At 60.5% G+C, this 27780-nt stretch overlaps 4 protein-coding genes across 7 annotated transcripts in view; all 4 read left to right on the top strand.

The window, feature by feature from the left end:
* The window catches only part of BSG (basigin (Ok blood group)), a 133793-nt gene that overhangs the window by 91311 nt on the left and 14702 nt on the right, over positions 1-27780 (top strand). Inside the window, exon 2 of one of the 2 annotated variants that reach the window (XM_068919713.1) lies at positions 26111-26183. In XM_068919713.1, coding sequence (XP_068775814.1) covers positions 26111-26183 — 73 coding nt within the window. Of the gene's footprint in view, positions 1-25836; positions 26184-27780 lie in introns of those variants that run through there. The other variant, XM_068919712.1, reaches the window with a different exon arrangement.
* MADCAM1 (mucosal vascular addressin cell adhesion molecule 1) lies at positions 91-8776 on the top strand. Of its 3 annotated transcripts, XM_068919716.1 has the most exons (6): positions 91-600; positions 687-5180; positions 5990-6256; positions 6377-6691; positions 7038-7706; positions 8125-8776. In XM_068919716.1, the coding sequence occupies exons 2-6, from the start codon at positions 5003-5005 to the stop codon at positions 8247-8249; spliced, it is 1554 nt and encodes a 517-aa protein (XP_068775817.1). In that variant the 5' UTR covers positions 91-600; positions 687-5002; the 3' UTR covers positions 8250-8776. The 3 variants fall into 3 exon arrangements, with proteins under 3 accessions (XP_068775817.1, XP_068775818.1, XP_068775819.1); XM_068919717.1 differs by lacking the exon at positions 91-600 and having other exon boundaries at positions 838-5180; positions 7041-7706; XM_068919718.1 differs by lacking the exon at positions 91-600 and having other exon boundaries at positions 838-5180; positions 8269-8776.
* Positions 9630-11023, top strand: TPGS1 (tubulin polyglutamylase complex subunit 1). The gene is made up of 2 exons (XM_068920151.1): positions 9630-9964; positions 10177-11023. The coding sequence occupies exons 1-2, from the start codon at positions 9630-9632 to the stop codon at positions 10706-10708; spliced, it is 867 nt and encodes a 288-aa protein (XP_068776252.1). The 3' UTR covers positions 10709-11023.
* On the top strand, positions 14522-21474 carry CDC34 (cell division cycle 34, ubiqiutin conjugating enzyme). The gene is made up of 5 exons (XM_068919678.1): positions 14522-14820; positions 18274-18360; positions 19056-19153; positions 19569-19703; positions 20396-21474. Exons 1-5 carry the CDS (start codon positions 14644-14646, stop codon positions 20604-20606), a joined length of 708 nt encoding a protein of 235 aa, XP_068775779.1. The 5' UTR covers positions 14522-14643; the 3' UTR covers positions 20607-21474.

Raw genomic sequence — 27780 nt, 5'->3', positions numbered from 1 at the left:
AAAGTGTCTCTTGTGCTTCTAGGCAACATGCCTCTTGGTCCTTGGGTTAACTGTGCTAAAGGGATTCTTGCAAGAGGCTACACGTCAGGCGCTGTAAATCTGTTCTGTCTTTAACAGACACGAGCTAAATCATTCTAGTACAAAAACTTACTTGAAACCAATTCAAATTCTCCACTGATCCTAAAACAGCTATCCAGGTATCCACCAGAGTATTAAAAGAACTGTATCTTCACAGCTCTAACTTCTTTGGTGCTTAAGCATACAAACTTTTCTTGAGTCACAAACCTCCTGAGCTCATGCTGTCTCTCTCTGTCTTACCGAATGCATGCGGAGTGCTTCTGCAAAGAGGGAGGGTTTCAGGCAAAGTGTGCGATGTAATGCTTGGAATGCAAGACAAGCCTTCAGACTCATAGTGAGCAAGAAAATGCTCTGGATGAGTTAGTCTACTGCATTTCGTGCGGTAAATGCCTTAGTGGCCTAATTTATCGCATTTCACAGGTCAGGACACGTCAGCTCTGGTTTGTAGGACGTGGGTAAGGCTACCTGCATCCGCCCTGACCCCCAGGAGCCTTCTTTTGTGACGGGATGGGGGCTGAGGCCGTAAGTTAGTCTCTGAAACTGTTCATTTCCAGCTAGGCCTAATTTAGATCTTATCTCATTCATTTAACCTTTTTTTTTTTTTTTAGTGTTTGAGGATGGTACTAATGCAAACAATATAATCACAAGAAATATAAACAAATCCAAGTCAACTCTTGGACGGCATCTGTTGCTTGATGGCTGATATCCTGTAATGAGCTGGAAAAGCAAGCCATTTATTACAAAATAATAAATGCATTTTGCATTTATTTCCTCTGGACTTCTGAGCTTATTCTGTCTGCCCCCCGGCCATTCCTTGAGCAAGAACCCTCAGCTCGTCTCCCTTTGCATTGGTTTGGCTGGAGAGAAAAGGGAAGGTGTTTATGTACAATCACAGCCTAGAGTTCAAAAGGGGCTTTTTCAAAAGAGCTGGAGGGATTTAGGCAGCAAAGTAACTTAAGCTCTGTGAGAGTCTGATACTTCATTACAGCAAACTTCAGAAGGACTTTGGTGCTGGCTAACTACCATCTTGCTTGCCATTGCCTATTGGCCTTTATTTGTGAAAACTGTTGCTTTCGTTCTTTTGATCGAAAGCTTATTTTTGTAGGAATGGTGCAGTGATGGGCTAAACCGCCTTTACGGAGTAACCTTGTGCATCCTGTGGATGCCCCTGCCTGCTCATGGGATTTGCCTGTGCTGTGGGAACTCTGCTCAGGAACGGAGAGCCGACTGGCTGCTGGTACTTGGTCGTCAGCCTTAGCTCAACTCCTGCGTGTTTCTGGTTGACGGAGGGTGCCTGGGGAGCTGACGCTAACGGAGTAAAAATACTCGGGGAGGGAGGAAGAGATGGAGCTGAAACCGCTTGACTCGCTCACCCAGCGAGGGTGTCCGATCTGATTTCCCCAAGGGAAAGCCCTCGCTCCGTTCTTCGGGAGCTGTCGGGGCTCTGGGCTCGACAGCGTCCTTCTCGGCTCGGTTTTCCTCCCCTTCCCTCCCAGGGAGGGTTTGGTCGAGGTTCCCCTCTCGTTAACGGTCTGATCTCTTCCGTGATGCCTGAGTTGAGAAGTCCAATGCTGTAACCCTATCTCACCCTCAAAATGAAAACCTTTAAGTTTCTGCTGCCCTCCCACTGGGCTACGGGGCCCTTCAGCAAGAACCACGGTCAGGTCCCGTTCGAGCAGCCGCCAAGCCAGCGCCGAGCGCGGGGCGAATGGGCGCAGGGACGGCCGGTTCCCCTCGGGAGCCCGACGGCAGCTGCTGGCAAAAGCCCTGGCCTGAGCGCGAGCGTGCTTTGTATGGGGCGGAAAGCCTTGATCTGGCTCCAGCTCTCCCCCTTCACCTCCACGCTTTTCCTTTCTGAGGCTGGGCGTTGGTGAGCGAAGGCGATGACGGCCCCGCGCTCCCCCAGGCCTGGCGGGCTCCGTGGCGGCCGCTTGCCTCTCACCTCCTTGAACTGTTTCGCCGTCTGTTTCCTGAGAAATGTTGGTGGAGCTGATATCGTCCAGCAAGAGCCCTTCTGCTCCGCGCTGCCGGGAAGGAGCGTTACCGGCTCCCAAGAGAAAAACTGCGACTTACGTTTCGTCAAAAATCAGCGTTGCCCTTTTTCTGACCCAAAAGGTTTTTTGTTTCCTGGAAAACGGTTGTACCTGGGGGCTTGTTCCTTCTGCCCTGCGTCTGCATCCTATCGATGACTGATCGATCTCTTTTTGCTATTTTGGGGATGAGGGAGCTTTGTTCTCTTGCTGCCAGGCTCAAAGTATTGCTTGTGTGAGCGCGGAAGAAAAACACCCCAAGTGTGTTAAAGTCCGAGACGGGAGCGAGGTGGGAGCCGGGCACCGGGGCCGCCGCCGGGGCATTCGCACGAGGGAGGACAGCGGGGTCGGGCGGCGGAGCGCGTCCCCGGCTGGCCAGGGTGGGAGAGAAGGGGGGTCCCGGAGTGGGAAACGGGGTGATGGCACTTGTGTACGGGATGAAGGGAAACTCGGGGACCGACGGAGGGACGAGAGATCTGTTTCTACTGGTGGCTCCACCACCCCCTCGCTCTGAACTCAGGCAGGTCCCATCGCCTCCCTCCGCCTCCAAAAGGTGCCAGAGCTGTTAAAGTTGGCAATCCTGACAGTGGGGATTTATTCAGTTTCCATAGCTGTAATTTCTTCTGAATCTGCATTGCTTATTCGCCTGCGCTGCGGAGGCCACAGCAGCTCCGAGAAATGCTGTATGCAAATCTCCAATCACTCATAACTTTAAGTGTTCTGCAAATCTCAAATCAGAGGAAGGACGTTATTAAGCACATGAGTTTCGGGTAGTTATTAATCTTTCAATGATCTGTTGGAGAAAGTTTCTTTTTTTAAAAAGGCCTCCTACAGACGTGCTCCACTTTTCATTTCAGGGTTGAAGCAGCAGGGTTGGGCTCGGTGCGCGGCATCCAGGGGGTCGCAGAGCCGGCAAGGGGGCCCGGGGCAGAGCGGGAGGCGTGGGCCGTGTCCTGCACGGTGGAGCAGCCTCGGGGGCCCCTGAGCGCTTTGCCCCCAGGTTTGCACCAAAGAGCATCTCCATCCAATGGCAGAAACGACCAATGGGCAGGTTGGTCCAAGAGACGGCTGGGGGCCGTGGCGGAGGGCTGTAGCGGCCGGGAACAGCCCCGCAGCAGCCATGGGAAACTCCGGGAAGTGGCTATGTTAACACAGGATGGAAGGAACAAAAACCCCAATGCCATTAATCACCAGTTTTGGCTGAATGCGCGTATTCTGATGGTCTGCTGTTTACAAAGCACTTCCCTTGCCATCAGAAGGCCTCAAAAAAATGTCAGATGGTTAATTATCCAGCCAGCTGACAGAATAAGCAACACGCCTACTACCAGTAGTGACATCTCCGTAGAGTTCCCGGCCAGGAAGCCGTGGGGTCTGTGCAGACTTTCCCTTTTCTCGGTACTGATACGGGAAGGCGCAGGGGGCCGGGAGAACCTCCGGCTCCGCGGGAGCATCCCACGGCCATGCACAGCGGGATGGGATGCCGGCACGAGCAGGGCCCATCCCTTTCCAGGGAGCTGGAGAGGAGCCAGGGAGCAATGCTGGACCCGCTGGGGGACCCAGGATGGGCACAGGGCGCGTGCCAGGGCCACGTAGCCTGAAAATGTAGGGTGGGAACAATCTTCCACCTGCTAAGACACTTTTTCCTTCTGTGCCATAAACCCAGCCCTCGTAGGAACATCCACTTTTGTCCTTGAGACTTCCCTGTCCTGGGAATAGACACTGTCCGCAGCCCTGGGGCGCCGCATCCAGCTCGGGGCTGAGCGCCTTCTCCTGCCCTCAGGATGCCCCTTTGCAACCTCCCCGTTCCGGGAAAGCCGGCGCTCCCGGGGCCGGTTTCTCCCGCGTGAGCTGGTGCCGCTTCTCGGGCCGCGCGATGCGGGGTTTCCAGGCTCTTGGAGCACCAGGACAGGAGACGCTGGCAGTCCAGGCGAGAGGTGCCCGTGTCACCAGGGTGGGCCAGAGACAGTCCCCGTTTGGGGCGGTTTTACCCCTCGTAGCGGAGCTGCTGTTCCCAAGGGTGTCATGAGAGAGATGTGACTCCTGGTGGGAGCTTTTGCGGAGGCGAAGCCCGCGGCAGCCCCGGCCCGGGGACGCTGCTCTGACCCCCTTCCTCTGGGACCCGGGAAAAGCTGGTTTTGCCCCGGAGCTGGAGCCCCTCCGGGGGCTGCCCCAGCTCCTGGCCCACAGCAAGCAAGGGCTGAGCGACGCTGAGCACTGCGCGTCCCGCAGCAGCAGCGTTAGCTCCGCTTCTGGGGCCAAGCGAGGCCCCTCTGATGCGAAGTGTCCCTGCTGGCTGGCGCTGCTTGGCCGGGTCCACGAAGGAGCCGCTGGCCAGCATCCCCTTGCTCCCCACCAGCCCGAGGGTGGCTCAGCCAGGCTGGGATGGGGCTTCCCGTCCCCCCAGACCCTCGGCCCAGCAGCACTGAGGTCCCAACCTTCGGTAGCATTCGGTTTTACCCCCTGGTCTATGGGACAAATTCCGGCCCTTCGCCTCTCCCGGCTCCCCCGCGGTTTGAACTCAGCTCTCGCCGCACCGCGGCGGCCAGGGCTGAGCCATCCTCGCTCGGGGCCGGGGCTGCTGGAGCAGAGGTTTTCGCCTGTCTCAGAGGGGTCGTGTCCTCCCGGGGGCGAGAGCAGGGGGACCACGGGCGGGAGCGTTTTGGGCACACGAGGTGTCCTAGTGCCGCAGCCGGGTGCCCCGTAGACCCAGGTGCTCTCCCTGGCGCCAGGCTGCCAGCGCAGCCAGCGCCTGCAGAGCTGGGCATGCGCGAGAGCTAAATTTTGAGCAAAATTAGAAACTCCCTCTGGAAATACCCTGCTGGCTGGCAGGCCGGGAGGCCCCGGGGCCGGCGCGTGCAGGGGCGGTTCCCGCAGGGCTTTAAGAAAGGCCGAGGATGGGGCTGGCGGCCAGAGAGCAGCCCCAGCCGTCGCCTTCCCGGCCGCGAGGAAGGAGGGAAGGAAGGAGGGAAGTGAAACCCGCTGCTCGCTGCTGCCCTGCACCGGAGGAGAGGCCGCCGCAGGCGATGGAGACGGTGCTGCTCGTCCTCCTCGGCTGGCTCTGGGGCTGCAGCGGTGAGTGCCCGGGGCAGCGCTCACCCCGCTCTGCCCGAGCCCCGTCCCGCGGGGGCCGCGGCGGCTCTCGGAGCCCCCGGCTGCACAAGCAGGGAGCCCCTGGCCGCACCGCGGCGAGCGGGGCTGCGGCGGCCGGGCTCGCCCCAGAGAGGGACCGGAGACCCTCACCGTGGCGCCAGGGCGCTGCCCTCCTCCAGGCGCAGGCAGCCCTGCGTGCCGTTCCCTCCCCGTCCCAGCCCTCCTGGCGGAGCGTTTACTCAGTGAAGGGGGTTAATGGTCTTTTTCCAGGCTTAAAACTTAGCGAAACCGCTTCAGAAAGGGGAAGGAAAACCCTGCGCATCAGACAGACCTGCTCTAGACTTCAGATCTGTCTGCAGCGCGTTAGGCTGATGAGTATGGATAGCCCTGAACCTGAGAGGGTTTGTGCCATCTTTCATTAGAAAATAGCCGAGAGCCACTTCTGCTCTCGATTCTTTTGCGCCGCAGGGGACCTGCTCCTCCCGCGGCAGCAAGGCCCCCAGCAGCGCCCAACGCCGCGGCAGAGCACCGACAAACGGCGTCCTCGAGCCGCTCCTGCCGTCCGGAGGGCAGAAGGCCCCCGGAGAGCTCGTCCGGGGCTCCTGCCTGGGGCCGTTTGCGCGTTAAAAGGCACTTTTATACCGTCTTTGTGCAGACGCAGAGCTTGGGCATGTTGCAGAGCAGAGAGGGGGGTGCCCTCAGCCGAAATCTGTGCTGGCTGCCGCGTGCCCGGCTTGCAGCGGTTGCTCACTTTGCTAAACCCCCGCGGTTTCCCCCTCTCCCTCCGGCAGGGCGCCCGGCCAACGAGTTGGTGGTGGTGCCGCCGGAGCCGGTGGTGCCGTACGGGGGCTCGGTCCAGCTGAACTGCTCCCTGGCCTGCCCCGAGGGCACGGTGCAGTGGCGGGGGCTGGACACCAACCTGGGCAGCGTCGTCTCCTTCGCCGGCCACAGCGTCCTGCGCGTGAGCGACGCCGTGGTGGCCGCCGAGGGCACCAAGATCTGCCAGGGCACGTGCGGCGGGCGGCGCTACCAGCGCACTGTCGACCTCAAGGTCTACTGTAAGCATCCCTTGCTCCAGCCTCCTCCCCTGCACAGCCCCGAACGCCCCGAGACGACCCGCTCGCTCGGGGCTGGCGGTGCCCAAAATCGCGGCTTCACGCCCGCTCGTCTCCCCGCAGCGCTGCCGGACACGCTGCAGCTGGCGGCGCAGCCGGCCGCCCTGGCGCCGGGGCAGCCCGCGACCCTGCGCTGCGCGGCGCGGCGCGTCTACCCGCTGGCCGGGCTGGCGCTCGCCTGGTACCGCGGGGACCGGCTGCTGCGGCAGGCAGACTTCGACGTCGAGGAGACCGAGGAGGAGCTGTTCGACATCGCCGCCACGCTGCCGCTGGCGGGGGACGACGTGGCCGCGGGCGCGGAGTTCAGGTGCGAGGTGACGCTGACCGTCCGGCGGGAGACCTTCGCCCGGGTGGCGGCTGTGGCCGTGAGCGATGCCGGTGAGTGCCGGGAGCGGCGCTGGGCACCGAGTCCGCGCGCGCTACCCGCCCGCCCGAGCCCCCCCTTCCCTGCACTGCTCAAGGTCCCTGTTTGCTGGAGGGGGAACAGCCGCTATCTCTGCACCGCTCCGTAACTCTCCCAAGAGGGCCAGGACGCCAGCGCTGGGGGCGCTCGGTTTGCTCCTCCCCGCACGTTTCCCGCTCCGGCGCCGGCTGCGATCGCGGGGCGGCGATGGAGGACGGGGGCGGCAGGGGCCCTGCAGGGACAGCGCCGCGGCGGGGGGGCGACATCCTGCCCCGAGCTGCAGCCAAGCCCTTGCGACCCGCTCTGTGGCTCTGTCTGCAGCAGTGACGGAGCAGCCAGCGGCCGCGGCCGCTGCCCCAGAGACCCCCCCGAGCTCCGCGGCTACGACGGGGAGCCCCAGCACGGCCACGTCCGAGGCTGCCGCAGCTCTGCCATCCGTGCGCGATGCCACCACGGCCTGGACCGCGACATCGTGGGAGCCTGGTGATGGGGCCACCTCGGACTGGGCCGCTGCCACCGAAAATCCCTCCACGGCGAGCCCCGCTCCTCCGGACCCTGCCACAGGCAGTCCCACGGCACGTCCGGCCACCAGCGTGGTGCCCGGCTCTGGCACGGCGAGCCCCGCGGCCGGGAGCACGGCCCAGGCGCAGGGACCCGCCGCGGACAGCACCGGGCACCACCGGGGCTCCCCCACCACGGGGCCGGCTGCCGGCACGGCGCCAGCCTGCAGCCTGCGGATCTGGTCGCTGCCGCCCAGCGGGACGCGGGGCCGGGCCCTGCGCATCGAGTGCCAGGCGCAGTGCGGCGAGAACGTCACCGTCCGCTGGCTGAGCACGCCGGTGGCCCTGTCGCAGTACCGGGAGGAGGCGGCGGGCAGCGGCTCCACGCTGAGCCTGGACCACGCGGAGCTGCAGCACCAGGGCCGCTACCAGTGCGCCGTGCTCAGCCGCCGGGCCCCGGTGGCCAGCCTGCAGCTGGCCGTGTCCGCCGGTGAGTGGCTGCCTGCAGCGCCCGAGCTCAGCCCACGGCTTGGCCCGGGGCTGCGAGCTGGCTGCGGGGAGGGGAGCATGCGGGCGCGCAGGGCTGGACCGGGAAGAATCTGCAGAGCTGCTCCCCATCGCATGGCGCCACCACCCGCTGCTTTGGCTGCGCTCGGGGATTTCACTCCAGGCTCGTATCTGCTTTTCCTATCGTCCCATGGCTCCTTCTGACCTGCACTATGACCACAAAGGTCTGTCCCCGCTCGTGCACGCCACATGCGCGTGCACGCTCCCCTCTGTGGATCGGCGAACGCATGCGCTGCAGCCAGTTGCGTTAGGGCCGTGCGGAGATGCTACGCTCGGACCGGGTATTTGCTGTCACAAGCAGAGTCTGGCTGCAAGTTTAAGTCCCTCTTGTGTCTTTGCAGATACGTTCAGCACCGACCCTACCATAGCCGTAGGGACAACGGTCTCGCTTTTAGGACTGATAGTGACCGCAGTCACATCTCGTTGCCTGTGGAAACGACTCAAATCACAGTATGATCTGTCCTAAGAGTGGGACCTGCCTACAGGTGCCCACAGCCCCCCGGACCAGTCCTGAGCGCCGTCTCAGCTGCTGGACCTGCCGGGCCCCCGGGGGAGCTGCGCGCCCGGCAGTGCCAGGCTGCCAGGGGCCGGAGGAGCTGCCGGCTGCGGGGTGCTGCTGTGAGACCCGAGAGAAGAGCGAAGCACCCGCAGCGACGGACAGGCCGGAGGCGTTCTGGCCCCGTCGCAGCGCTCAGGCTGGGTCATCTCGCAGCGGCTCCGTGAAGGCGGCCGTGCCCCTCGCGCGGCAGGGCAGCCCCTCCAGAGGGGCCGGGGGGGCTCCGTCACACACGGCCGCCCCGACAGTCTGCCGACCGAGGGAAAGTCCTCTCTGTTACAAAAAACATGTCAGGAAACCGCTGTGGGTGGTGCAGTGGGTGAAACCGGCTGCGTTAACAATCTGCGCATTGAAAACTGAGTGAGGAGGCCAGTCCACCGCATAGAGTGTCTGTGCACAGGGGGGGATCCTTTTCTAATAAAGGGTTTTGTGATTTTTTTTCTGTTTTTTTGGTCTCCACCCCAAACAAATTTCCTTCTGGTCCTTTGGCTCTTGCTTGTCCTCTTTGCAGGCTGCGTCTGTGCGGGGGGTTTGGGTATGCGTTTACGCCTGATTGCTTGGCCGAGGGGTGCCTGAGGTCTCGACCCACAAGCCTCACAGAGCATCTCTTAGGAGACGTTCTGGCTGCAGCAGAAAATCATGGGCAGTGCTGAAGCAGAGGCCCAGGCCCCGTCCGGCCAGGCCCTGACCCAGCAGGGCTGGTGTTCACGCCTGGAGCGCCAGGCCGGAGCAGCCTCCTTGACAAAGCCAAAACCGCCCCTATGCGCTCCCCCACCCCTCGCCCCCGTCCCTTCGACAGGGCGGCTGCTCTGCTCCAGGCCGGCTGACACCATCTCCCTTCGGAAATGCCCAGGGCAGGGGCTTGACTTGCGGCCGAGGGCGCGGCACCTGCCCGGAGTAGCCATGGCGGCCGGGGCCGGGGGGCGCCGTCCGCCCGCGCCCGCGCCCGCGCCCTCCCGCCGGGCTGGGGAGGGGCTGCGTCGCGGGAGGGGACGGCCGGCAGGAGGCAGGTGTCGGTGCGGCCCCCGCCGCGCTGGGACAGCTAGGGCTACCGCGGGCCGCGCTGCCCGCAGTCAAGATGGCGCCCCGCAGGCTTGGCGGCGGCCGGGCGCGTTTCCTCCCGCCAACTGATTGGCTGCCCGGGACGAAGATGGCGGCGCGCTCGCGTTCTTCCCCTCCCACGGATTGGATGCCAGCGTGCAAGATGGCGGCGCGGGAGCTTCCTGCCCCGGCGGAATGGCGGCCCCCAGCCAAGATGGCCGGAACCGGCCTTCGCCGCCCGAGGCCAAGATGGCGGCGTACGAGAAGCGGCGGGCGGCGGCTGCCCCGGTGCCGGCGGCGGGCAGCGGGCTGGCGGAGCCGGCTCGCGCGGCGGCGGCCCGCGGGCTGGGCACCGAGGCGGAGTTCCTGCTGCAGGCGGGCGTGACCGCCATGGTGCGGGAGGCGCTGCTGAAGGTGCTGGAGGCGCGGCCCGAGGAGCCCGTCTCCTTCCTGGCCGACTACTTCGAGAAGCTGGTGCTGAGCGGCCCCGGCGCGGGGGGCGAGGCCGCCGCGGAGCCCCCGGGGCCGTCGCAGCGCCTGGCCCGGGCCCTGTGGTACGTGCGCCTGGCCCATCACTCGCACAGGTGCGGAGCGGCGGGGCGGGGAGCCGCGGACTACAGCTCCCGGCGTGCCCCGGGGCGCGGCGCCCCGTGCTCCCGGCGGGACCGCGCGCGCGGAGCACGCTGGGAGTTGCAGTTCGGAGGAGGGAGGGCGGGGTGGTGGGGCGGCGGCGGCCGGGAGGGCGGCCCCGGCCCCGCGGCGGTGGGTGAGGGCGTGTTGCCCCGTGTCGTGGCAGGACGGCGTTCAGCAACAACATGGGCATGGCCTACGAGTGCCTGAGCGCCAGCGGCCGGCGGAAGCGGCCCGGCGTCGACGGGCGGCTGTACAGCGAGCTGCTGCGGCGGATCTGCCGGACGGGGGCTGCGCCCGAGGACGTGGTGGCCGCGCTGCTGCGGAAGATCCAGTGCCGGGACCACGAGGCCGTGCCCTTCGACGTCTTCCGCTACGGCGTGCTCACCTGCTTCGTGCTGCTGGAGTTCGCCGCCAAGGCCGGCACCCTCTACGACGTGCTGGACGGCGGCTCCGGCCCGGCAGACAAGCGCGTCTGCCAGGCCGTCCTGCACACGCTGGAAGACGCGCTCGGGGCCAGCGACTTCTCTGTGCCCATCCGCTACCTGGAGGCCGGCTCCAAGCTGGGCCCGGACTGTTTGGCTTTGGCCATGGACCGAGCGCTGCAGGAGAGGAAGCTGAGCGTCTCCATGAGCAGGGAGGAGTTCCTGAAGAAAGCCACGGCCTTGTTTGTTGCGAAAGTCAAACCCATTGACTAGCGTTTCCAAGTGGGACCAACACTCACTGCTTCCGTTCCTAAATTCCTTAAGTGCTTCAAACAGAGCAGTCTGTTCTAAGGAAGCTTCAGTTGCAGGACCTAAGCCGGACAGTAAGGCGCCAGTGGGCTTGTCAGGTCCTGCTCATTGCTGGAGGGCCCTGGATCTGCTTGACTAGAGATTACTGATTTTCGTGTTTTATCCCCTGCTCTGAGCGCTGTGATTGACCAGTCACCTTTAGCACTTGATGTTTCTATATCCAGGTCTGCCTGTCCTAGCTGTAGCACCTCTTCATCTACGACTGGCATTAGTAAACCTTTTTTAGGTTTTTAATTGGGATCTTGCAAGGAGGCCCGTAAACTGTAGGCCAGTGTTAGCAATTAAAAATGAGCCAAAATGGACTACGCATGGGGCTGGTACTCCAGCTAGCCTCCATTTCGTTCTAATGCTGACAGTGTCATATTTGTGCAGTTTCAGCAGGGAACTTAGTCTCTGCTTTTGGGTTTGTTTTCCCCCAACCTATAAAATGAGGGGTGATGCTTATCTACCTCACAGACTGCTGTGAGGATTCCCAGGTAAATGCTGGGCTGATCTGAAGCATGACATAAAGCATTATTTGTGATGCATTTAAAACATTTTGCTTAGAAGAACGGTTGGCTGGAAAGCAGTCTTCATTGGGAAGAGCTGCTAGCCAAAAAGTCCATTTTGTCTTGGCCAATAGCTGAGTTGTAAAGCTCATGTTGGCATTAAACTCTTCTTAGTGTTTCATTGTTCTGAACTTACCAAACTGCCTCTGGCTTCTGCAGTCTAGACTGAAAATTAAAGCTCATACTTGACTAATGATTTTTCAAGCAAAGATGCATACTACTACTGATTTGATAATAATCTGGGACTTTGAGCATGACGTAGAGTAAAAACAAACTCCATTCCCTTAGAGGTGATATTTTGCTTTTAAACAGAAGTTTTTTGAATCATACATTATTTATTTTAAATTATCCATGCTGATTATTTATACTGGGCCAGTTATTGGTTTACTGTAATATATTAAAGCTTTTTAAAAAATTATTGTTATTATTTAATGGCAAATTTATTTACTGCTTGGTAATACTTAGTGCCAGATAAATTGCAAGTGCTCAAATCTTGAGACAGCCTCTTTCTTTAAGGATTCACTGTTTTTGGCTTCTGGCAGCCTGCTCATGTGAAGATCTGGCAGTGCAAAGCACTTGTGCTTGCTATGAAAAAAAGCTGAAAAAAGGACGTCCTTGATACTGTGGGGCTCCTTCTTTTTGGAAGGGCTATTTTGATCCCTGCAGGAGGTGTCTGAATGAGCGAGGCAGGGAGAGGGCACTAGACCAAACCAGCGCACGCGGAGCTCCGGGCGGCAGCTGACTGATGCTGTGAGGGGACGAGAGGGGGAGGAACCAGCCGTGCTGGACGGCTCGATCTCCGCTGGGGCTGCTCCGAGAGTGGCCTCTGCTTCACATCCAGACTGTGAGTAAACTCGACCTGGATGTTGCCTAAGGCCTGGCCATGTGCCGCTTCCTGTGTTTCTCACTGCTTTCCTCATTCTTGGGAGCAGCTGCTCAGCACTGTTGCCTTCTCTGTGTGTTTTTTTTTTTTAATTTATTTTTTCTTCTTGAGACTTCCATTTCAATCAAATTTGGAAAACTGACTGCCTTTTTAGTGCTGTGAAAGGGAGAAAGGCCGTCACTAGCTCTGGACGTTTCTAGGCACGTAGGCTCATAGTTTCTAGGCTCATAGTGGGAAGGGATGAGGGGGTGGTTGCTGCTGCTGCAGCTTACAGAATCATCAGTGCTGAAGTCTGCCTGCCTGACTGTCTTGGGGGAGTAGAAAATAGGCCTACTGAAATAAACCTTTCCTGTGCTCTGCAGTTCTTCACGGGGCAAATAAGAGTGCAAGCATCTTCTTTCTCACTAGACTGCAGGAAGTAACCAGTGAGTGTTGCAGAGCCAGTGATTGCTCTTCTCAGGGGTGCTCAAAAAGCCAAATCAACGGTACTGTTTTTCCTATTACCAGGCAATTTCCCATTCTTGTATGTGCAAGCAGTGTTGCTGTACTCTGCCTTGTAAATTGCCCTAAAATATTATGTAAGTGTAGTAATTGCACTAAGTGCTTCCTCCTAGCTGACAGGTATAATAATCTAGCAAAACGTAAACCACTTTACTCATGCCGAAGCCTGATGTGAAGCAGCACGACTGTGTTACAAACATCAGCCAGGGCTCCGGTGTTACCATCCGTGAAGTGATGCGCTTGTCAGTGATCCAGAGAGCGTCCTGACGCGCGACGGTGTGGATGGTCTCTTCTGGCCATCAGGCAATGATGAACCCAAAGACAGCAAGGTGACAGCCTAAAAGCAGTTGTTTAGCCTGAAAGGGGAAATCTTTGATAAACAATATTGCGTATTTGAACAATTTATGTTTGGCGGGAAAATTGAGCGTGTTGTAAGACGTCAGAAGCGTTTAAACAGGGTCTTAGAATGTGCGCTGCGAAGATGCAGGAAGGTTCCGGCCGCGGAGGAGGCAGTTGGGTTTGTGACCCCCTGGCGCCAGGAGGCTCTGCGGTCCCTTGGGCCCCTCGAAACGCGACTGCGGGGCCAAAGGTGGGCGAAATGGCTCTGGGGGCTCCCTTCAATGCCAGCCTCCGCAGAGCGGGGCCCCGTCCGGCCCCCGTGGCCTCTCCTAGAGGAGCCTTCCACGGACTGGGGTCGAGTCCAGGCCATGGAGTGGGGAGGCCCCTGGGGGTCGAGGCCCAGGCCGGACTGTGGTGCGGGGAGGCCCCTGGGGGGTGGAGGCCGGGGTCACAGTGTGGGGAGGCCCCCGGGGGGTCGAGGCCCAGGCCGGATTGTGGTGCAGGGAGGCCCCCCCGGGGGGTCGAGGCCCAGGCCGGACTGTGGTGCGGGGAGGCCCCCCCGGAGGGATGGAGGCCCAGGCCGGACTGTGGTGCGGGGAGGCCCCCCGGAGGGATGGAGGCCCAGGCCGGACTGTGGTGCGGGGAGGCCCCCGGGGGGTGGAGGCCCAGGCCGGACTGTGGTGCGGGGAGGCCCCCCCGGAGGGATGGAGGCCCAGGCCGGACTGTGGTGCGGGGAGGCCCCCCGGAGGGATGGAGGCCCAGGCTGGACTGTGGTGCGGGGAGGCCCCCCGGAGGGATGGAGGCCCAGGCTGGACTGTGGTGCGGGGAGGCCCCCCGGAGGGATGGAGGCCCAGGCTGGACTGTGGTGTGGGGAGGCCCCCCGGAGGGATGGAGGCCCAGGCTGGACTGTGGTGCGGGGAGGCCCCCCCGGAGGGATGGAGGCCCAGGCCGGACTGTGGTGCGGGGAGGCCCCCGGGGGGTCGAGGCCCAGGCCGGACTGTGGTGCAGGGAGGCCCCCCCGGGGGGTCGAGGCCCAGGCCGGACTGTGGTGCGGGGAGGCCCCCCCGGAGGGATGGAGGCCCAGGCCGGACTGTGGTGCGGGGAGGCCCCCCGGAGGGATGGAGGCCCAGGCCGGACTGTGGTGCGGGGAGGCCCCCGGGGGGTGGAGGCCCAGGCCGGACTGTGGTGCGGGGAGGCCCCCCGGGGGGTGGAGGCCCAGGCCGGACTGTGGTGCGGGGAGGCCCCCCGGGGGGTGGAGGCCGGGGCCGAGGTGGAGGGAGGCCGCCGGGGGAGGGGGGTGGAGCCCCGCCGGCCCCGTCCCCGCTGAGGTAACAAGGCCCTCGCGGACCGCCGTCACGTAAGCCCGCGTCCTCCTCCGCGCGCCGGCAGCCGCGCGGTCATTGGCCGGCAGGGCGGCGGTGGGCGGGGCCGGGCGCGGGCGGACTACAGCTCCCGTGGTGCCCCGCGCGGGCGGCTCAGAGCGGCGCGCGCGGAGCAGCAGGAGCCGCCGCCGCCTCCCCCCCGGCCCGGTCCGGTCCCGGCCCGGTCCGGTCCCGCCCGGTCCCGGCATGGCGCGGCCGCCGGTGCCCAGCTCGCAGAAGGCGCTGCTGCTGGAGCTCAAGGGGCTGCAGGAGGAGCCCGTGGAAGGGTTCCGGGTCAGCCTGGTGGACGAGGGGGACCTCTACAACTGGGAGGTGGCCATCTTCGGGCCCCCCAACACCCACTACGAGGGCGGCTACTTCAAGGTGGGGCCGGCGGGGCCCGGCGGGCGGGGGGCGGCGGGCCGGGGGCGCTGTGGGGCAGGCCCCGCGGAAGGGCCAGTGTGCCCCCTCCAGGTGTTGTGCAACCTGCGCAGCTGTTTTCTCCCCCCCAGCCGCCCCCCGCGCTCCTCTCTCTCCGCCCTGTCGCTGCCTGGGTGGGGAGGCACCGAGCGGGTGAGCCAGCCCCGGGGTCAGCTGTGGCCAAGAAACCGGGTGACTTGTTTTTGATGTAGGGCTGTGGCAGGCGAGTCGGATGCTTCGAAGACGGGTGTTATGTCTCTGCTGAAGTGGAGCCCTTTTCCATCATCCCTTCTTCTGGCCCTCAATGCGAAGCTCTAGAACCCTCAAGGAAGCGTGAAGTTTCACCCTTTCGGGAGCTCACGGTCCTGCTTTGTACCCGAGAGTTTTCAAACTCGGCAGATGTACTCCTTGGCAGTAGATCAGACCTCCTGTGTGAGAGGAGAGGGAAGGGGCCGAGTCCCCTCTTTCAGCTGGTGACAATGTCAGCCTCTTCCATGTAAGCAGCGTGGCTGCTTTCAGAGTCCCCTTTTGGGACCATCTAGCCTCTGGAAGGTTTTGTTCTGATCCTCTCCAGGACAACAAAAGGGATTATTTGGAGAAGTTCAGCGGTTTGACCAGAGCACAGCGCGGCACAAGGCCTTGTGTTGTATGCCTGTTCTGCCCTGAACCATTTGAAGCTTCATGCATACACACAAAATGGGTTAAAACCCAATATCTTTTTCATTTTTCCTTCTTTCCACCCCTTCCTCTGTGTTGAAGAGAACAGAGTAGTCAAACAAAGGGCTACATTGGAAAACAGGACGGTAACGTACTTAAAGAGACAGATCACGGTAATTCCCATCGCTCCCCACAGATATGAGGCTTCTTTGACTCATGATAAGAACAACTTGTGCCACAGGACTGAATCTGGCAGGGTGAAAGGGGGGACGGGGGGAAAAGGCATTTGAGCTGAGGATCAGATTTTGGGCAATAGGGACAAAGACAGATGTGTCTCTGCCTTCTACACTAATCTTTTAACGGCTATTAGCTGATGAGTGGGTTAGGCAGCATCGTGTATTGTTGAGGCTGTAATTCCAGAAGCATCCGAAGCCTAGTCTGCAATTACCTTTCTGAATGGGGACTGCATTAGGTCCATGGGTCTAGCTCCACGGAGGAGAAAGGATGAGAGAGAGAATAGCGATTCTGAATCGCTGGGGAGCCTTTGCTAAGCAGAGTGATTTTTAGCTGGCACGGTCGCTTAACAGACCTAACTGTTCTAAATTTGCGTGTGCAGGACTTGAGAGAGCAAGAAATGTTTGAGAGTTACTATGCACTTTAAATCCTAATCTTAACAGTGTTTTTGGTTTCTGGATGTTGACCTTTTGGGAAACACCCAGAAAGCAAAAACATTCACCAGAGGTTATGCTGCAACGTGGAGAGAAGTTGTCTCTAACCTTGTGGGGAAGTGCGGTGCTGATGGGCTAAAATAGTGGCCCTGCAGGGATGTTACTGTATTTCTCCATCATGCTGCTGTAGGAGCAGCTTTGTCTTCTCACTCAAAGGCTGACAGTGAGCCTGTCTCCTTCGCTTGCTTTAGTCTTTCTGTTCTTGTGGCCCGTGCCTGCAAGGGAACCCAACTGTGGGTCTGTTGTCTTTGCTCGAGCTGGAGACATGGATTGCTGCATGGTGTTTGAGCGCATTTATTTTTAGCACCTGAACTATGCAGTGTGGCCAGTTTTGACTTGGTCTGTTTTTCAGTGGTGAACAACTATTTTTAGAGATTCATCAATGTGTGTGTTAATCACAGTGCCAAAGAGTGGATTTTTTTTCCCCTTTAAGCTCTGATAAAAGGTAAAAAGTCTTTCCTCTGATCATCTAGTTGTAGCCATGTCCCTTACAGCAAGAAGGGGGAATAATCTTAGGCCTTCTGAGACGTCTGGCTTTGCTCTGCCTACCGTTTGGTTTTGTTCAGGTATATTGCTTGGTCTCGGCCTTCAAATCCCATTTACCTTCTTATAAACATCAAACGCTTACATCACCGCTGTGTTTCTGTCATCTGGAAACAGCTTGGCCCTGTTGTCAGCTCTGCCCCCGTCAGTGTTGGTATGCAGCTGGGGAAGCAAACACACAGGGAGTTGTTTTGGACAGGCAGACTAGAAGGACGGGCGGGCGTTGTGAGCTCAACTTCCACGCTGTGTGTGGGGCGTTCCGGCTCCCCTCCATGTCAGGTGTGCAGAGATGCTAATTGCAAGATGAGGTGGAATTTGTTTCTAAAGGCCTTAGGTGAGAATAACATCCGGGGAGTAGCCTGAAGTGCTTGTTTGTTTTCTAAGCAGCAGAGAGGTGCTGAGCTTTGCTTGCTGTTTCTGTTAGGGGCAGAAGACTGTACTGAAACCTGGAAACTCCCCTGCCCCCTTTTGTCTGTGGGAACTCATTCCAGGGGTTATCGAGCTTTGCCTTTGAGAGAAGCCTGCTCATCTTGATGGCTTCATCCCTTCTTGGCATTGTTTTCTTCCTACTCTGCAGGAAGCACATCACGCTTACTAGCATACTGAAAATAGATGTGAATGTTGTTTTAGCAGTCTCTGGACTGGACTGTCCAAGGCAGGGAAGCACAGCCTGGAGATTCCTGAGCAGAAACAAGCCTGGCAGTTTTCACACAGCACTGCTCCTGAGCTGACAGAGCTTGAAGGGCTGGACGGTGCTAGGATAATGCTGTGTCTGGGGCCCGAGGTGGGACTGTCCCACCACACTGTGCAGGGGAGATGCACCTTTTCAAGGCAGTGTTGCTCGGAGCTCCTGAGGCTGTCGTCAGATGCATGACGCCTCCTAGAATAGGAGCGCTGGTGTTAGTACGGATGGGCCCTGGTGGAGGAGAGGTTGTGGGGCAGCATGGTGGTGAGAGGGTAGGTCACAAAACACGGCCACAGTATGCAGGCATGTCCTCTGCTCAGGATTAATATGTCTGTGAGTGACCTAGATCATCCCAGCCTATACTCTGTGCTCCTTCCAGAGCTGTAGTGCTCAGGGTCTGGAAACCACCCGTTTCCAACCACCCATTCTCCTTTCTCACTGCAGTGGCAGGGAGCCACTGCGGAGCTAGCAGGTAACCCACGGGGGGAGTGGTGCTCTGTTTGCTGGTGCCTTTGCTCTCACCCTGTGGCCTACTTCCTCTTCCTCGACAGGCAGTAAAGATGTCTCAATGATTGTAAATGCATGGGTGCTTGGGGGTTAGCCCTGGCCTTGGGAAGTGGGAGTGGCACAGGAGAAAGAGCTCACCTCCTGAAGGACTGCCAGCAGGCACAAGGCTCTGTCTCCACTGGAATACAGCTGGCCTTGGCAGAGGTTTCTTTGCCCTGGCGTACCAGGAGATCTGTGGGCCTCCTTCCCTTCCTTCTCACCAGCTGACATGAACTTCTCTTTCTTGTTTCCTTGCAGGCTCGTCTCAGGTTTCCCATTGACTACCCCTATTCTCCTCCTGCCTTTAGGTTCTTAACCAAAATGTGGCACCCCAACATCTATGAGGTAGGTCACCCAGGACAGCATGGGAGCTTCTGGGACAGATAGGGAGGGCACGAACCTACTTACCGCAAAGGTGCGGGATGAAAACCCCAGCTTTTGTCATGGGCACAGCACTGGAAACTCCATGTCTTTAGGGCTTAGTGTCTGGCACTGGAAATGCAGCTAACCTAGGCTTGCTGTCTCCTGTGACAGCCTGTCTTCTTTCCTGGGACTGATTCCAGGGTTAGTCAGACTTTCCAGGCTTGCCATGCTTGGCCGCTGGGGGGATTGTGCTTAAGCCAAGGGTGGATACAGAGTGAGCAAGTGATTTACAGGTCCAGCAGTTGTGTGCTTGTGGTGGAAGGCTGCTTGAAGGGCTTTAGGGTACGTGGGGTTGGGTTGTGTCAAGTGAGCACCAGGGGAGGCTGTGCTGATGACACCAGGTTCTGGTGTTGGACAGTTGATAGCGAGGCAGCCTTGTCTGTACAGTATTAGCAGTACAGGATGCTTATCTGAGACCCGAAGGTGCAGGTATCGTAGCTGGGGCAGCCACCTCTGCTGTCCCCTCCTAGAGACCAAAAGTGCCTGGCTGGGATTTTCTCACCTGGCTTAAGCCAAAGTGAAGAGCAAGCAGGGTACTGCATACAGAGAATTGAACTGCTTGTGGAAGGTGTTTGGGGCGTTAGTTCCTAAGGAGCTTGCTTTGCTCGTGCTTTCAGACCGGTGATGTCTGCATCTCAATCCTCCACCCGCCAGTGGACGATCCACAGAGTGGGGAGCTGCCGTCTGAGCGATGGAACCCCACTCAGAACGTGCGGTAAGGACAACGCCGGCAAGGGTTCATCTGAGGCCGGGTTGGAAAAGACGGGAGATGGAGACTGCTTTCCACTCCCAAAGCCTGCAGGAGATGCCTTTTCCATACGTTTGAGGTTCTTGAAAGACAGTGTCTGGCACTCAGACTGTGTGCTCTGTTGAAGGACAGCTAAAACTTGCACAGGAACGTGTGTGAGCTGAGCAGCCTACACACTGCTCTCCTCTGCATTTTCCAGGGCGGGGCCTGCTCTGTTCCTGTAAAATATGCCTTCACAGGTGGGCCAGCACCAAGCTTTCCCCTTGACCCATGGGATGCAGCGGTGCTGTGACACTCGAGGCTGGCTAGTGTTTGCTGAGGTGCAGGTGGTTACTTGTTGACCCACCTTGGCTCTTACTTGCTAATGTTGATTGTTTGCCAGGACCATTCTTCTGAGCGTGATCTCACTGCTGAATGAACCCAACACGTTTTCTCCAGCCAACGTGGATGCTTCAGTGATGTACCGCAAGTGGAAGGAGAGTAAAGGGAAGGATCGGGAGTACACGGACATCATCAGGTGCGTAGCGAGCTGAGCCCAGACTCAGCAGAACTGCTGAGTGCTTAACCAAGGGGAGGGAATGTTTGCAAGTAGAGTGGAGGGCAAGTGTAACAAAGATCTTCTGAAGATTTCCCCTTTTATTGCTGTAAGTAACAGCAACGCTGCAGTGCTGAGAAGACTTCTAATTAAGCTGTGATCTTGTAAGACACAGTAGGTGCCAGGATCTTGAGGGCACATCTGCCCTGTTTGCTCCCATCTGCAGGCTGGTAGGAGGAAGGATTCTGGCTCTGAGCATGGCTTTTGAGGAGAAGCTTGGCTGGGTTACACGTCCAGCTCTGATGTCAGCCAAAGCCCTGGCTTTCTTCTGCTCCAGAGCTGGGGATCTGGATATGCAGCAGACGTGCCAGCACTGCCCGACGTCATGAGACTGGTACTTGGAGGTTGTGAGCTACAGACTGGCCAGCCCTGGCATAATGGCAAGAGGGTGCCTCAGAACGTGGGGCGTGTTCTCGTGCTCTCCCTGCCTTGTCCTCGCTTGCCAGTCTTGTGACAGTGCAGGCCAGCGACTCTCGAGCTGGCGTGTGCAGGGGAAGAGCTCTGTCCCCAGATTGCCACCGGGCATCCTGAGCGGGATGAGCTGCACAGAATGACCAGGACGTGCCCCATCAGAGCTCCTCTGTTCTCACCCCTCCTGTTTCTCACCCCCACAGGAAGCAAGTCTTGGGAACAAAGGTGGACGCTGAGCGGGATGGCGTGAAGGTCCCCACCACTCTGGCAGAGTACTGTGTGAAGACCAAGACTCCAGCCCCGGATGAAGGCTCAGACCTCTTCTATGATGACTATTATGAAGATGATGAGATGGAGGAGGAAGCAGACAGTTGCTATGGTGATGAGGATGACTCTGGAAATGAGGAATCTTGATGGCCTTCTGGCAGTTGCAAAACTTATTATAAACTACTGAATTTTACCTCAACTAGGACAAACTGGTTTGAATTTAGGATCTGTCAGCCCTGAAATTAACTCTCTACCTCGCAGGGAGACTGTTCTGCTGTTGTAAAGGAAAATCCACCACTGTCTTTGTTTAAAAAAAAAAAAAAAAAGAAAGAAAGAAAAAAAGAAAAAAAAACTAAAAAAACACCCAAACCCTATTTTTAAACTTCCTGGGTGAGGGGTGGGGGGGAAGGGAAAGTCACATTGGGGCATTCACAAATCCACAGTAACCAGGGAGCTGATGACTCTGGCTGGATTGAGGAATGACAGTAAAATCTGGGGTTGGCTGCTCTTTGTTTGGGCATGCTCGACTCATCTTAACCCCTGCATGGGAGAAACGGTTTCAGGAGGCTGTGGAGCTGGTGAATAGCCACTTTGGGTGGGAGGTGCGTGAGCTTTTATGTAGCTTTCTACAGCCTTTGAGCTGTCAGAGTGGGAAGGGTGTCAGGGTAAGCAGTGCTTCCCTCCTACTGCCAGGGGCTTTGAGCTGCTCCCCGGCGTGGCCCTGCTGTTTGTGGCCGCTAGAAGGAGCAGTCAGGCGTTGGCGTGGCTCAGCCCAGCTCTCCTGTGTGGGACCTTTCTGCCACTTCTTCCTGGGGCACCTGCTCCACTGTGGAGCTGGACCCCGAGCCTTGGCTGCGGGGCAGGCAGGGCCCAGCTGTCCAGCGTAGCTAGCGGGCGCTGGCGCAGGGAGGGGCAGCTTGTAGTTTTTAACTAGCTGGGAAGGACGGGGTAGTTCTGAATCTTTCTGCTTCTCTGTTTTTTGGAAACTATTTAATAAAGTACTTTAAGGGAACAACTGTGTTGTGCGTGAGTGGCTGAAGCTTGGCCCTCCCCCTGGGCTGGAGGGGTTTTGATGATGGCCTTGGACAAGCTCTTTCCCTGATGTTTGCAGTCTCCCCAGGCTGTGGATGGGGGCTGCCACAGGCTTTGAGCCCTCCAGCAAACCTCTTCCCCCCCTCCCTCCCTGAACTTGCAGAGAGAGCAGGAATATTGGGCCAGTCTTGCCTTTAACCTTGAAGAGCATCTCTGCGGGTGGGGTGGGGTGGGGGGAGATGAGTAATTGCTCTCAGCATGTTTTCTGCCTCTGTGCCCTGAGCTCATAGACCTGTCAGGACCGGACTGGCTCACAGCAGCTCCGTTTGGGAAGTGAGGCCTGGAGCTTTGGTCTCTCTGGCAGAATTGCAGCCTTGGCTCCCCATGCCCTGGGCATTGGCCCCAGCGCAGGGCCCTGCAGCCACCTCTCCCTGCAAGTGTGCCAGTGTCACCCACAGCGCCTGCCCCAGGGGCCCCTTTCTGGCTCGGCCTCGGTGCACCCTGGGGAAGCTTCCTGGGGCACCAACAGCAGCTGAGGTTTTTCCCCATTGAGCTGTGTGGGGCTGGGTGGCTGTGGCTGGACTCCCCAGGATTTTGCAGGTGGAGCAAGGGAGGAAAATAAGTGTGTGGATCACCCAAGCTGCAGAGAGGAGGGTGAGACTTGCTCCTCACATGCCTCTCTGCTGCTAATGCTTGGGGGAATGCTGGGGGTGAGTGGGAGGGGATGGGGGCACCTAGTCCAGCTCCTGCCCCAGAGCAGCAGCAACCCCAGCGAGGTCCTCAAAACCCTCCAGCGACGAGGAGTCTGCATTGCACTGGAAAAAGCCTTTGTCTTTCCTTCTTCCCTTTCCTCTAAGGTCTCTGAACGCCTCCTCCAAGAGGAGACGTGCGGTGCAGGCACCTCTGTATGTAGCAGGACTTGTCTGGGCAGCACCTGCCGGCCCCGGTGCCTCCTGCTTACGCAGGAGCGGTGGTGCCAGGCGCAGCTGGGTGCAGGCTCAGCCCGCAGGCCAGGCCTGGCTGGGACGGGTGAGCTGCCGAGGCTGCGGCGGGCCATGCCCTTGGTGCCGCTCCGCTCCTCCTGCCGCAGCTCGTCCCTCGTCCTGGCTGCGAGGCACCTGCGAGCTCCCCGGCTCCCTCCTCCGGGCCGTGCTGGTGCCAAACCCCTCATTTGGGGCTGTCCACAGGCCCCAGTGGGGCTCCTGCCCCTGCTCCCCACCTCCCCCAACACAACTCCCTGCACCTGTAATTAGCAAAACCTCCCCCTGGTTCCTGTTGTGCAAATTGGATAAGGGCTCCATGGACACCTGTGAGCACACGCGGCAGACACGTGTGCTTTGTTGCCTTAGGAAACCAGGCGAGACGGTGAATAGGATTATTACCACTTCACCAAGGCAAAGGACTGCCAAGGTCACCCGGCCGGTGGTGGGCGCCCCAGGCTCTGCCCTTGTCTGAGCCCCTCTCCCGGGGTGAGACCCCAAGTCCCTCCACTGGGCTCTGGTGGGCAGCTGGGGGTCCCCCCCAGGACAGGAGGGCTGTGCATCCCCAGCAGCGCTTTTAGCAGCAGACGGACGCCAAACCGAGCCGGGTGCCAAACCGAGCCTGGGGAGGTGCTTTGCCAGCCCCCTTTCCCCTGGCCCCGGAGGTTTCCCTCCCCGCTGCTGGCCTGGCAGGCGTCTGCGCCCCACGGCGCTGTGCCCAAACCCACGTCGGCCCCACAAGCAGCCGTGGCCACGGGCGGACGGGAGCGGCAGCCGGGCAGGCTGCTCCGGGACAGACCCGGCACTTGGAGGAAGAATCACTCTGGGGGAGCGGAGGGGCTCGCAAGTGCCGGCACATCCCCGTGGGGAGCGCAGCCGAGCTGGCGCCGCGGGCCCCATTGTTTCGCCTCTTCCTGCCCCTCCTGTCCGGCCCCGGCCCCCGCCTGCTGGCTCTGAGCACTCCCCGGTTCGTCCTCAGGGCCGGGCCGGGGCGCAGATCCTGCTCCCGGCTCGGGGCAGAGCCGCAGGGAGAAGTTGCTGCCCCTTGGAGGCCCCTCCAGCCTGCTTATCAGCTGCCCCAAGCACCTCTGAGCTTATCGGGCCGCTTCAGCTGAGGCTGCCAGGACGATTTCAGCCTGGGAGCGCTGGGCGAGCTGGTCGGTCCTGGGGACACGTGCCTCGGCGCAGGACCGTCGCACGGCCGGGCACCGGGGCCCCTTGCAGAGGGCCCGGGGAGGCAGGGGCCAGGGGCTGCCGGTTTACCTTGGCACGGGCCTCGCTGTTGTTTGCAGGCTGCTACTGTTCCTGCCTTGCCCCCCACGCCGAGGAAGCGCTGCCCCGTGCCTCTTCCCGCGCACCCCCACTGCAGGAATGCCGGCTCCGGGCAGGTGGCCCCGGCTTCCCCCAGCGCCGGAGCCGCCGGGCAGTCACGGCAGCGCTCCTTCCGCAACACACAGCGTCCTTGGCTTGACAGCACTGGAGACTCTTGCAAACATATTTTTAACCTCCCTTTCTGCATGGCTGTCGATCCCCCCCCCCCCCACAGTCCCTGCGGGGGGGGGGTCCCTGCTGCCCCATCCCCGTTGCCTCCCTGCACGGCACACAAAGTGCGGCTCGGGGACGGCGGCGCAGCCAGTCCCGGGGTAATTGGCTTATCCACACTCCCCCCACTGCCCACTGGAGCCTCTGCAAATCCCTGTCTGTAAACACGCCGGGGAAGACACCGGCGAGGGCTGCGGGCGAAGGGCACCGGCTCCCGCTCCGGCCGCAGGGGAGGAGGTACCGCGCTGCCGCTGCACCCGCCATAAACATTAACCATTAACAGGCGAGGACAGCTGGGCCGGAGGGGTGGGCGGCCAGCTCCGCGGCTGAGCCCCCCGGGCACAGGGGCAGCGCCATGGGGCAAAGAGGGTTTCGCTGTCCCGCTGAACCGATCCGGCTCTTGTGCCAGAAAGAAGCCTGGACCCTCCGGTACCTCTGTCTGCAGCCGTTGGCAGCGGCCAAACGCACTTCCTCCCATCTGGGCAGCGTTTTACTGTAAGCCGTTGTGGATGTCTGGCCACCGTGTTTGCTAGTTTGCCAGACCTGGGCTCAGGGCTTTCTTCTCCCTTCCTCATGCTGAGTTTACAGAGCCGTAGAGCAAGTCAGGCTCAGGAGCGGCATTTACTGCTTGGCCTCTCAATCTGCTTACGCTTTAGGCTACCCCAAAAGTAGCCATCAGGATGCTGCCGGGGGATGAGGGGAGAGCCTGCGCAGCCCCACACACCTCCCCGCAGTAAACGCAGCCCTCCGAGCCGTCCCCCCTTGTGCCACGCGCACCAAAACGCCGCGTTGGCCCCTGCTCCGCGCGCAGATGCGCGCCGCGCTGCATCTATCCTCCAGCCGCCTGGTAAAACTCAACGGCCTGCCTCCTGCAGCAGCCCGGCCACCCGCAGGACGGTCGGCCCGGGGCTGGCAAGGAGCGGAGCGTCTCCGAGGCTCGTTCGCCGCCTGGGGCCCTCGACGCCGAGGGTGGCCGCTCCCGCGGCTCAGCTCGATGCGGCGTGCTCAGCTTTCGCTCCGCCGGCCGGGGCCCGGGGCTCGCGCGCTGGCGGCCGGGCGCTGCGCTGAGTCACCGGCAGGTGGTCGGATTAGCTGCACCCGAAGGGGGAACGGCGCGCCCGGGCGAAGCTCCTGGCCACACTCCAGCCCGGGGCGGTCGGCGGCCTGGCGCCGCAGTGAGCGGGCCGCCCCCGGGACCCCGCCGCACGCGGGCAGCAGCGCCGGGGCCCCGGGCCCAGCTGCAGCTCCGCTCTCGCCGCTGGGATCACCACGGCAGAGCCGGGGCGGGGAGGCGAGCCCAGCTCGGGCGCCTGCGGGGACCATGGCGCCGTGAGGGCCCGCTCCCCGGGGAGGCTGCGGCCCCGGGAGGCCCCGTGAGGCCCCTCGAGGCCCCGCTCCCCCCGGCAGGCCGCAGCCCCGTGAGGCCCCTCGAGGCCCCGCTCCCCCCCGAGGCCCCTCGAGGCCCCGCTCCCCCCCGAGGCCCCGCTCCCCCCGGCAGGCCGCGGCCCCGTGAGGCCCCTCGAGGCCCCGCTCCCCCTCGAGGCCCCGCTCCCCCCGGCAGGCCGCGGCCCCGTGAGGCCCCTCGAGGCCCCGCTCCCCCCGGCAGGCCGCGGCCCCGTAAGGCCCCTCGAGGCCCCGCTCCCCCCGGCAGGCCGCGCCCCGGCTCTTCCCGCCCCGGCGCCCCACGGGGAGCCGGTCACACGAGCCCCGCGGGCGGTCACGCGGCCGCTTGTCCCCTCCCGCCTCCCGTCCTCCGCCGCCCGGCCGGGTGGGCGGGAGGCGGCCCGGCCGCGCCCTTCCGATTGGCTGGCATCCCGGGCAGTGGGCGTGGCCGCGGCTGGACTGGCCCGAACCGGCTCGCTCCGCAGGGGAGACGAGGGCGGGGGAAAGCCCTCCGTTAGCTCTCCCCGCTCATTGGCCAGGCCGAGCCGGGTGGGCGGGCCACCCGGCCGAAGCGGCGGCACGATTGGCCGTGGCCGTTGCCTCGGGGGCGGGGCCTCGCCGCCCGGGGCTCCGCCCCGCCTGCGTGACCCGACGCGGGTCTTATAGCGGGCGGCGCGCGGCGCGGCGCGGCGCGAGCGGGAGATGATGGCGGCGGCGGCGGCGGGTCGGCGCGGGCTCCTGGCCCTCCTCGTCCTCAGTGGGGTCCTCGCCGGCGCCGCGGGGACAAGTACGGGCCGGCCGGGGCGGGGGGGGCCCTTGTGGGGCGGCCCTGGGGCGCGGCGGGGGGCCCTGAGCTGGGCCGGGGGGGCCGTGAGGCGGGGGGCGGCTTGGGCCCCTCGGTGCCGAGGCCTGCAAGGCCTGCGAGGCCTCCTCGGCGGGGGGGGTGGGGGGGATTGGGGGGAGGGGCGGTCCGCGGGGGGGGGGGGAAGGAGGGGGCTCCCAGTCGGGGCTGTGCCCGGAGCGGGGGTCCGGCAGCCCCCGGCCTGCCGCCCGCTGGCCCTGCGGTCCCCCCGCACGTGCTGGTGCCCCCTGAGGGGGGGAAGCTGCGGAAACCAAGCGTGGTGGGTGTCGCTTTCGGCGACGCGGGTGTGTTTCCCCTGAACTACAAGCGAGGAGCTTTATTCCCCGCAGCCGCTTCTCCGGTTTCTGCGGCTTATGAGAAGTAGCGCAGATCTCTAGGACTTAAAGCCTTAAGGATGTTCACATGGTGCTTTAAGTTGATAATCCCCTAATGAGGAAACAATGCCCGGTTTTGGTCTCTTGGCCGTTTATGATATACAGATAGAGCCTGGATGCGGTGCTAAGAGTTACAATAACCTATTGTTAAAAGCAGAGCCTTAAATGAACCATGATTTGGCATGTGCTGCTGCTTTGATGGTTCAGTCTCTCACTTCTTGAGCTAGCATCAGAGAAGCCTGCTAGATTTAGCTATCCAGAGCCATAGGTGAGCAGTCTGCCTTGACAAATGCAGCTTGGTCTTTTGCCTGGAGGACTCCAGTCTCTGGTTTAGACCTAATGCAGGAGGTGCTGATGTTAGAGGCTTTGTTTCATTGTAAGTCTCTTGCTTGAGTTGCTCACTGTTTAGCCTATCGGATGCTGGCATTCTCTTAGTCTGTGCGTGGTATCAAACTTACTTCAGTGTAGTAGAGCTAAATGTGAAGACTGAAAGCGATGTGGTGGGAAGTGCCTGAAAAAGCCAAGGATAGCAACGGAGGTTTTAGGCTCTAATATTTCTCTGTGGCAGAGTTGCATTTTAATGTTGTAGAACAGAAAAGTGGGTGGGGGGAGCATTCTTTCCTAAACCCACATGCAGGAATGCAAGTCTGATAAGCTAACCTGAAACTGCCCATATTAGGGTACTTCTGCTCCATTCCACTACACTGAAGTTCTGCATGGACTTGTAATGAGCAGTCTTTTCTCTAGAGGGCTGACACAAATTGAATTGAGGGTTGGGAATTGAGTTTAGAGTTTAACACTTGCCTTGGTGAGGATTTTGAATGCTTCCTGTCTGTGCATTTATTGATCTTGCTTTTATATCATTCTTAAGGGGAAACTTTTTATTTCTTTCCCTTACTGTGCGTTTTTATCTTTTTCTCTCTCTCCATGAGCAAATTAAATGAAGAAAATGGTTCATTAGAGTATGCAAGAGCCTGTTTTTAGGAAATTTTACTGGAAGGACGCACCTAGGGGGACTGGTAATCCTGACTAATTTCCTTAATTGTGTATTTGTTGATTTCTGGGTACTATGGTGGTCTATTTTGGATGAGAAACCAGTTGTAAACTTGCCTTGTTGCAGTTGAGGTTGGCTTAATCTGGATAGTGAC

This window comes from Struthio camelus, chromosome 26, assembly GCF_040807025.1.
Source record: "Struthio camelus isolate bStrCam1 chromosome 26, bStrCam1.hap1, whole genome shotgun sequence".
Taxonomy (NCBI): Eukaryota; Metazoa; Chordata; class Aves; order Struthioniformes; family Struthionidae; genus Struthio; species Struthio camelus.
The sequence above is the reverse complement of the archived record's forward strand: the minus strand, read 5'-3'. Positions and strand labels throughout refer to the sequence as shown.

What these genes read in the sequence shown, in the direction of transcription:
- MADCAM1 (XM_068919716.1), top strand. Translation starts at nt 5,003, where the DNA reads ATGGGGCTGGCGGCCAGAGAGCAGCCCCAGCCGTCGCCTTCCCGGCCG. An exon ending in CTGGCTCTGGGGCTGCAGCG is followed by an intron (nt 5,181 to 5,989) that starts GTGAGTGCCCGG and finishes TCCCTCCGGCAG; the next exon opens with GGCGCCCGGCCAACGAGTTG. An exon ending in TGTCGACCTCAAGGTCTACT is followed by an intron (nt 6,257 to 6,376) that starts GTAAGCATCCCT and finishes GTCTCCCCGCAG; the next exon opens with CGCTGCCGGACACGCTGCAG.
- TPGS1 (XM_068920151.1), top strand. Translation starts at nt 9,630, where the DNA reads ATGGCGGCGTACGAGAAGCGGCGGGCGGCGGCTGCCCCGGTGCCGGCG. An exon ending in CTGGCCCATCACTCGCACAG is followed by an intron (nt 9,965 to 10,176) that starts GTGCGGAGCGGC and finishes GTGTCGTGGCAG; the next exon opens with GACGGCGTTCAGCAACAACA.
- CDC34 (XM_068919678.1), top strand. Translation starts at nt 14,644, where the DNA reads ATGGCGCGGCCGCCGGTGCCCAGCTCGCAGAAGGCGCTGCTGCTGGAG. An exon ending in GGCACCCCAACATCTATGAG is followed by an intron (nt 18,361 to 19,055) that starts GTAGGTCACCCA and finishes TCGTGCTTTCAG; the next exon opens with ACCGGTGATGTCTGCATCTC. An exon ending in GAGTACACGGACATCATCAG is followed by an intron (nt 19,704 to 20,395) that starts GTGCGTAGCGAG and finishes TCACCCCCACAG; the next exon opens with GAAGCAAGTCTTGGGAACAA.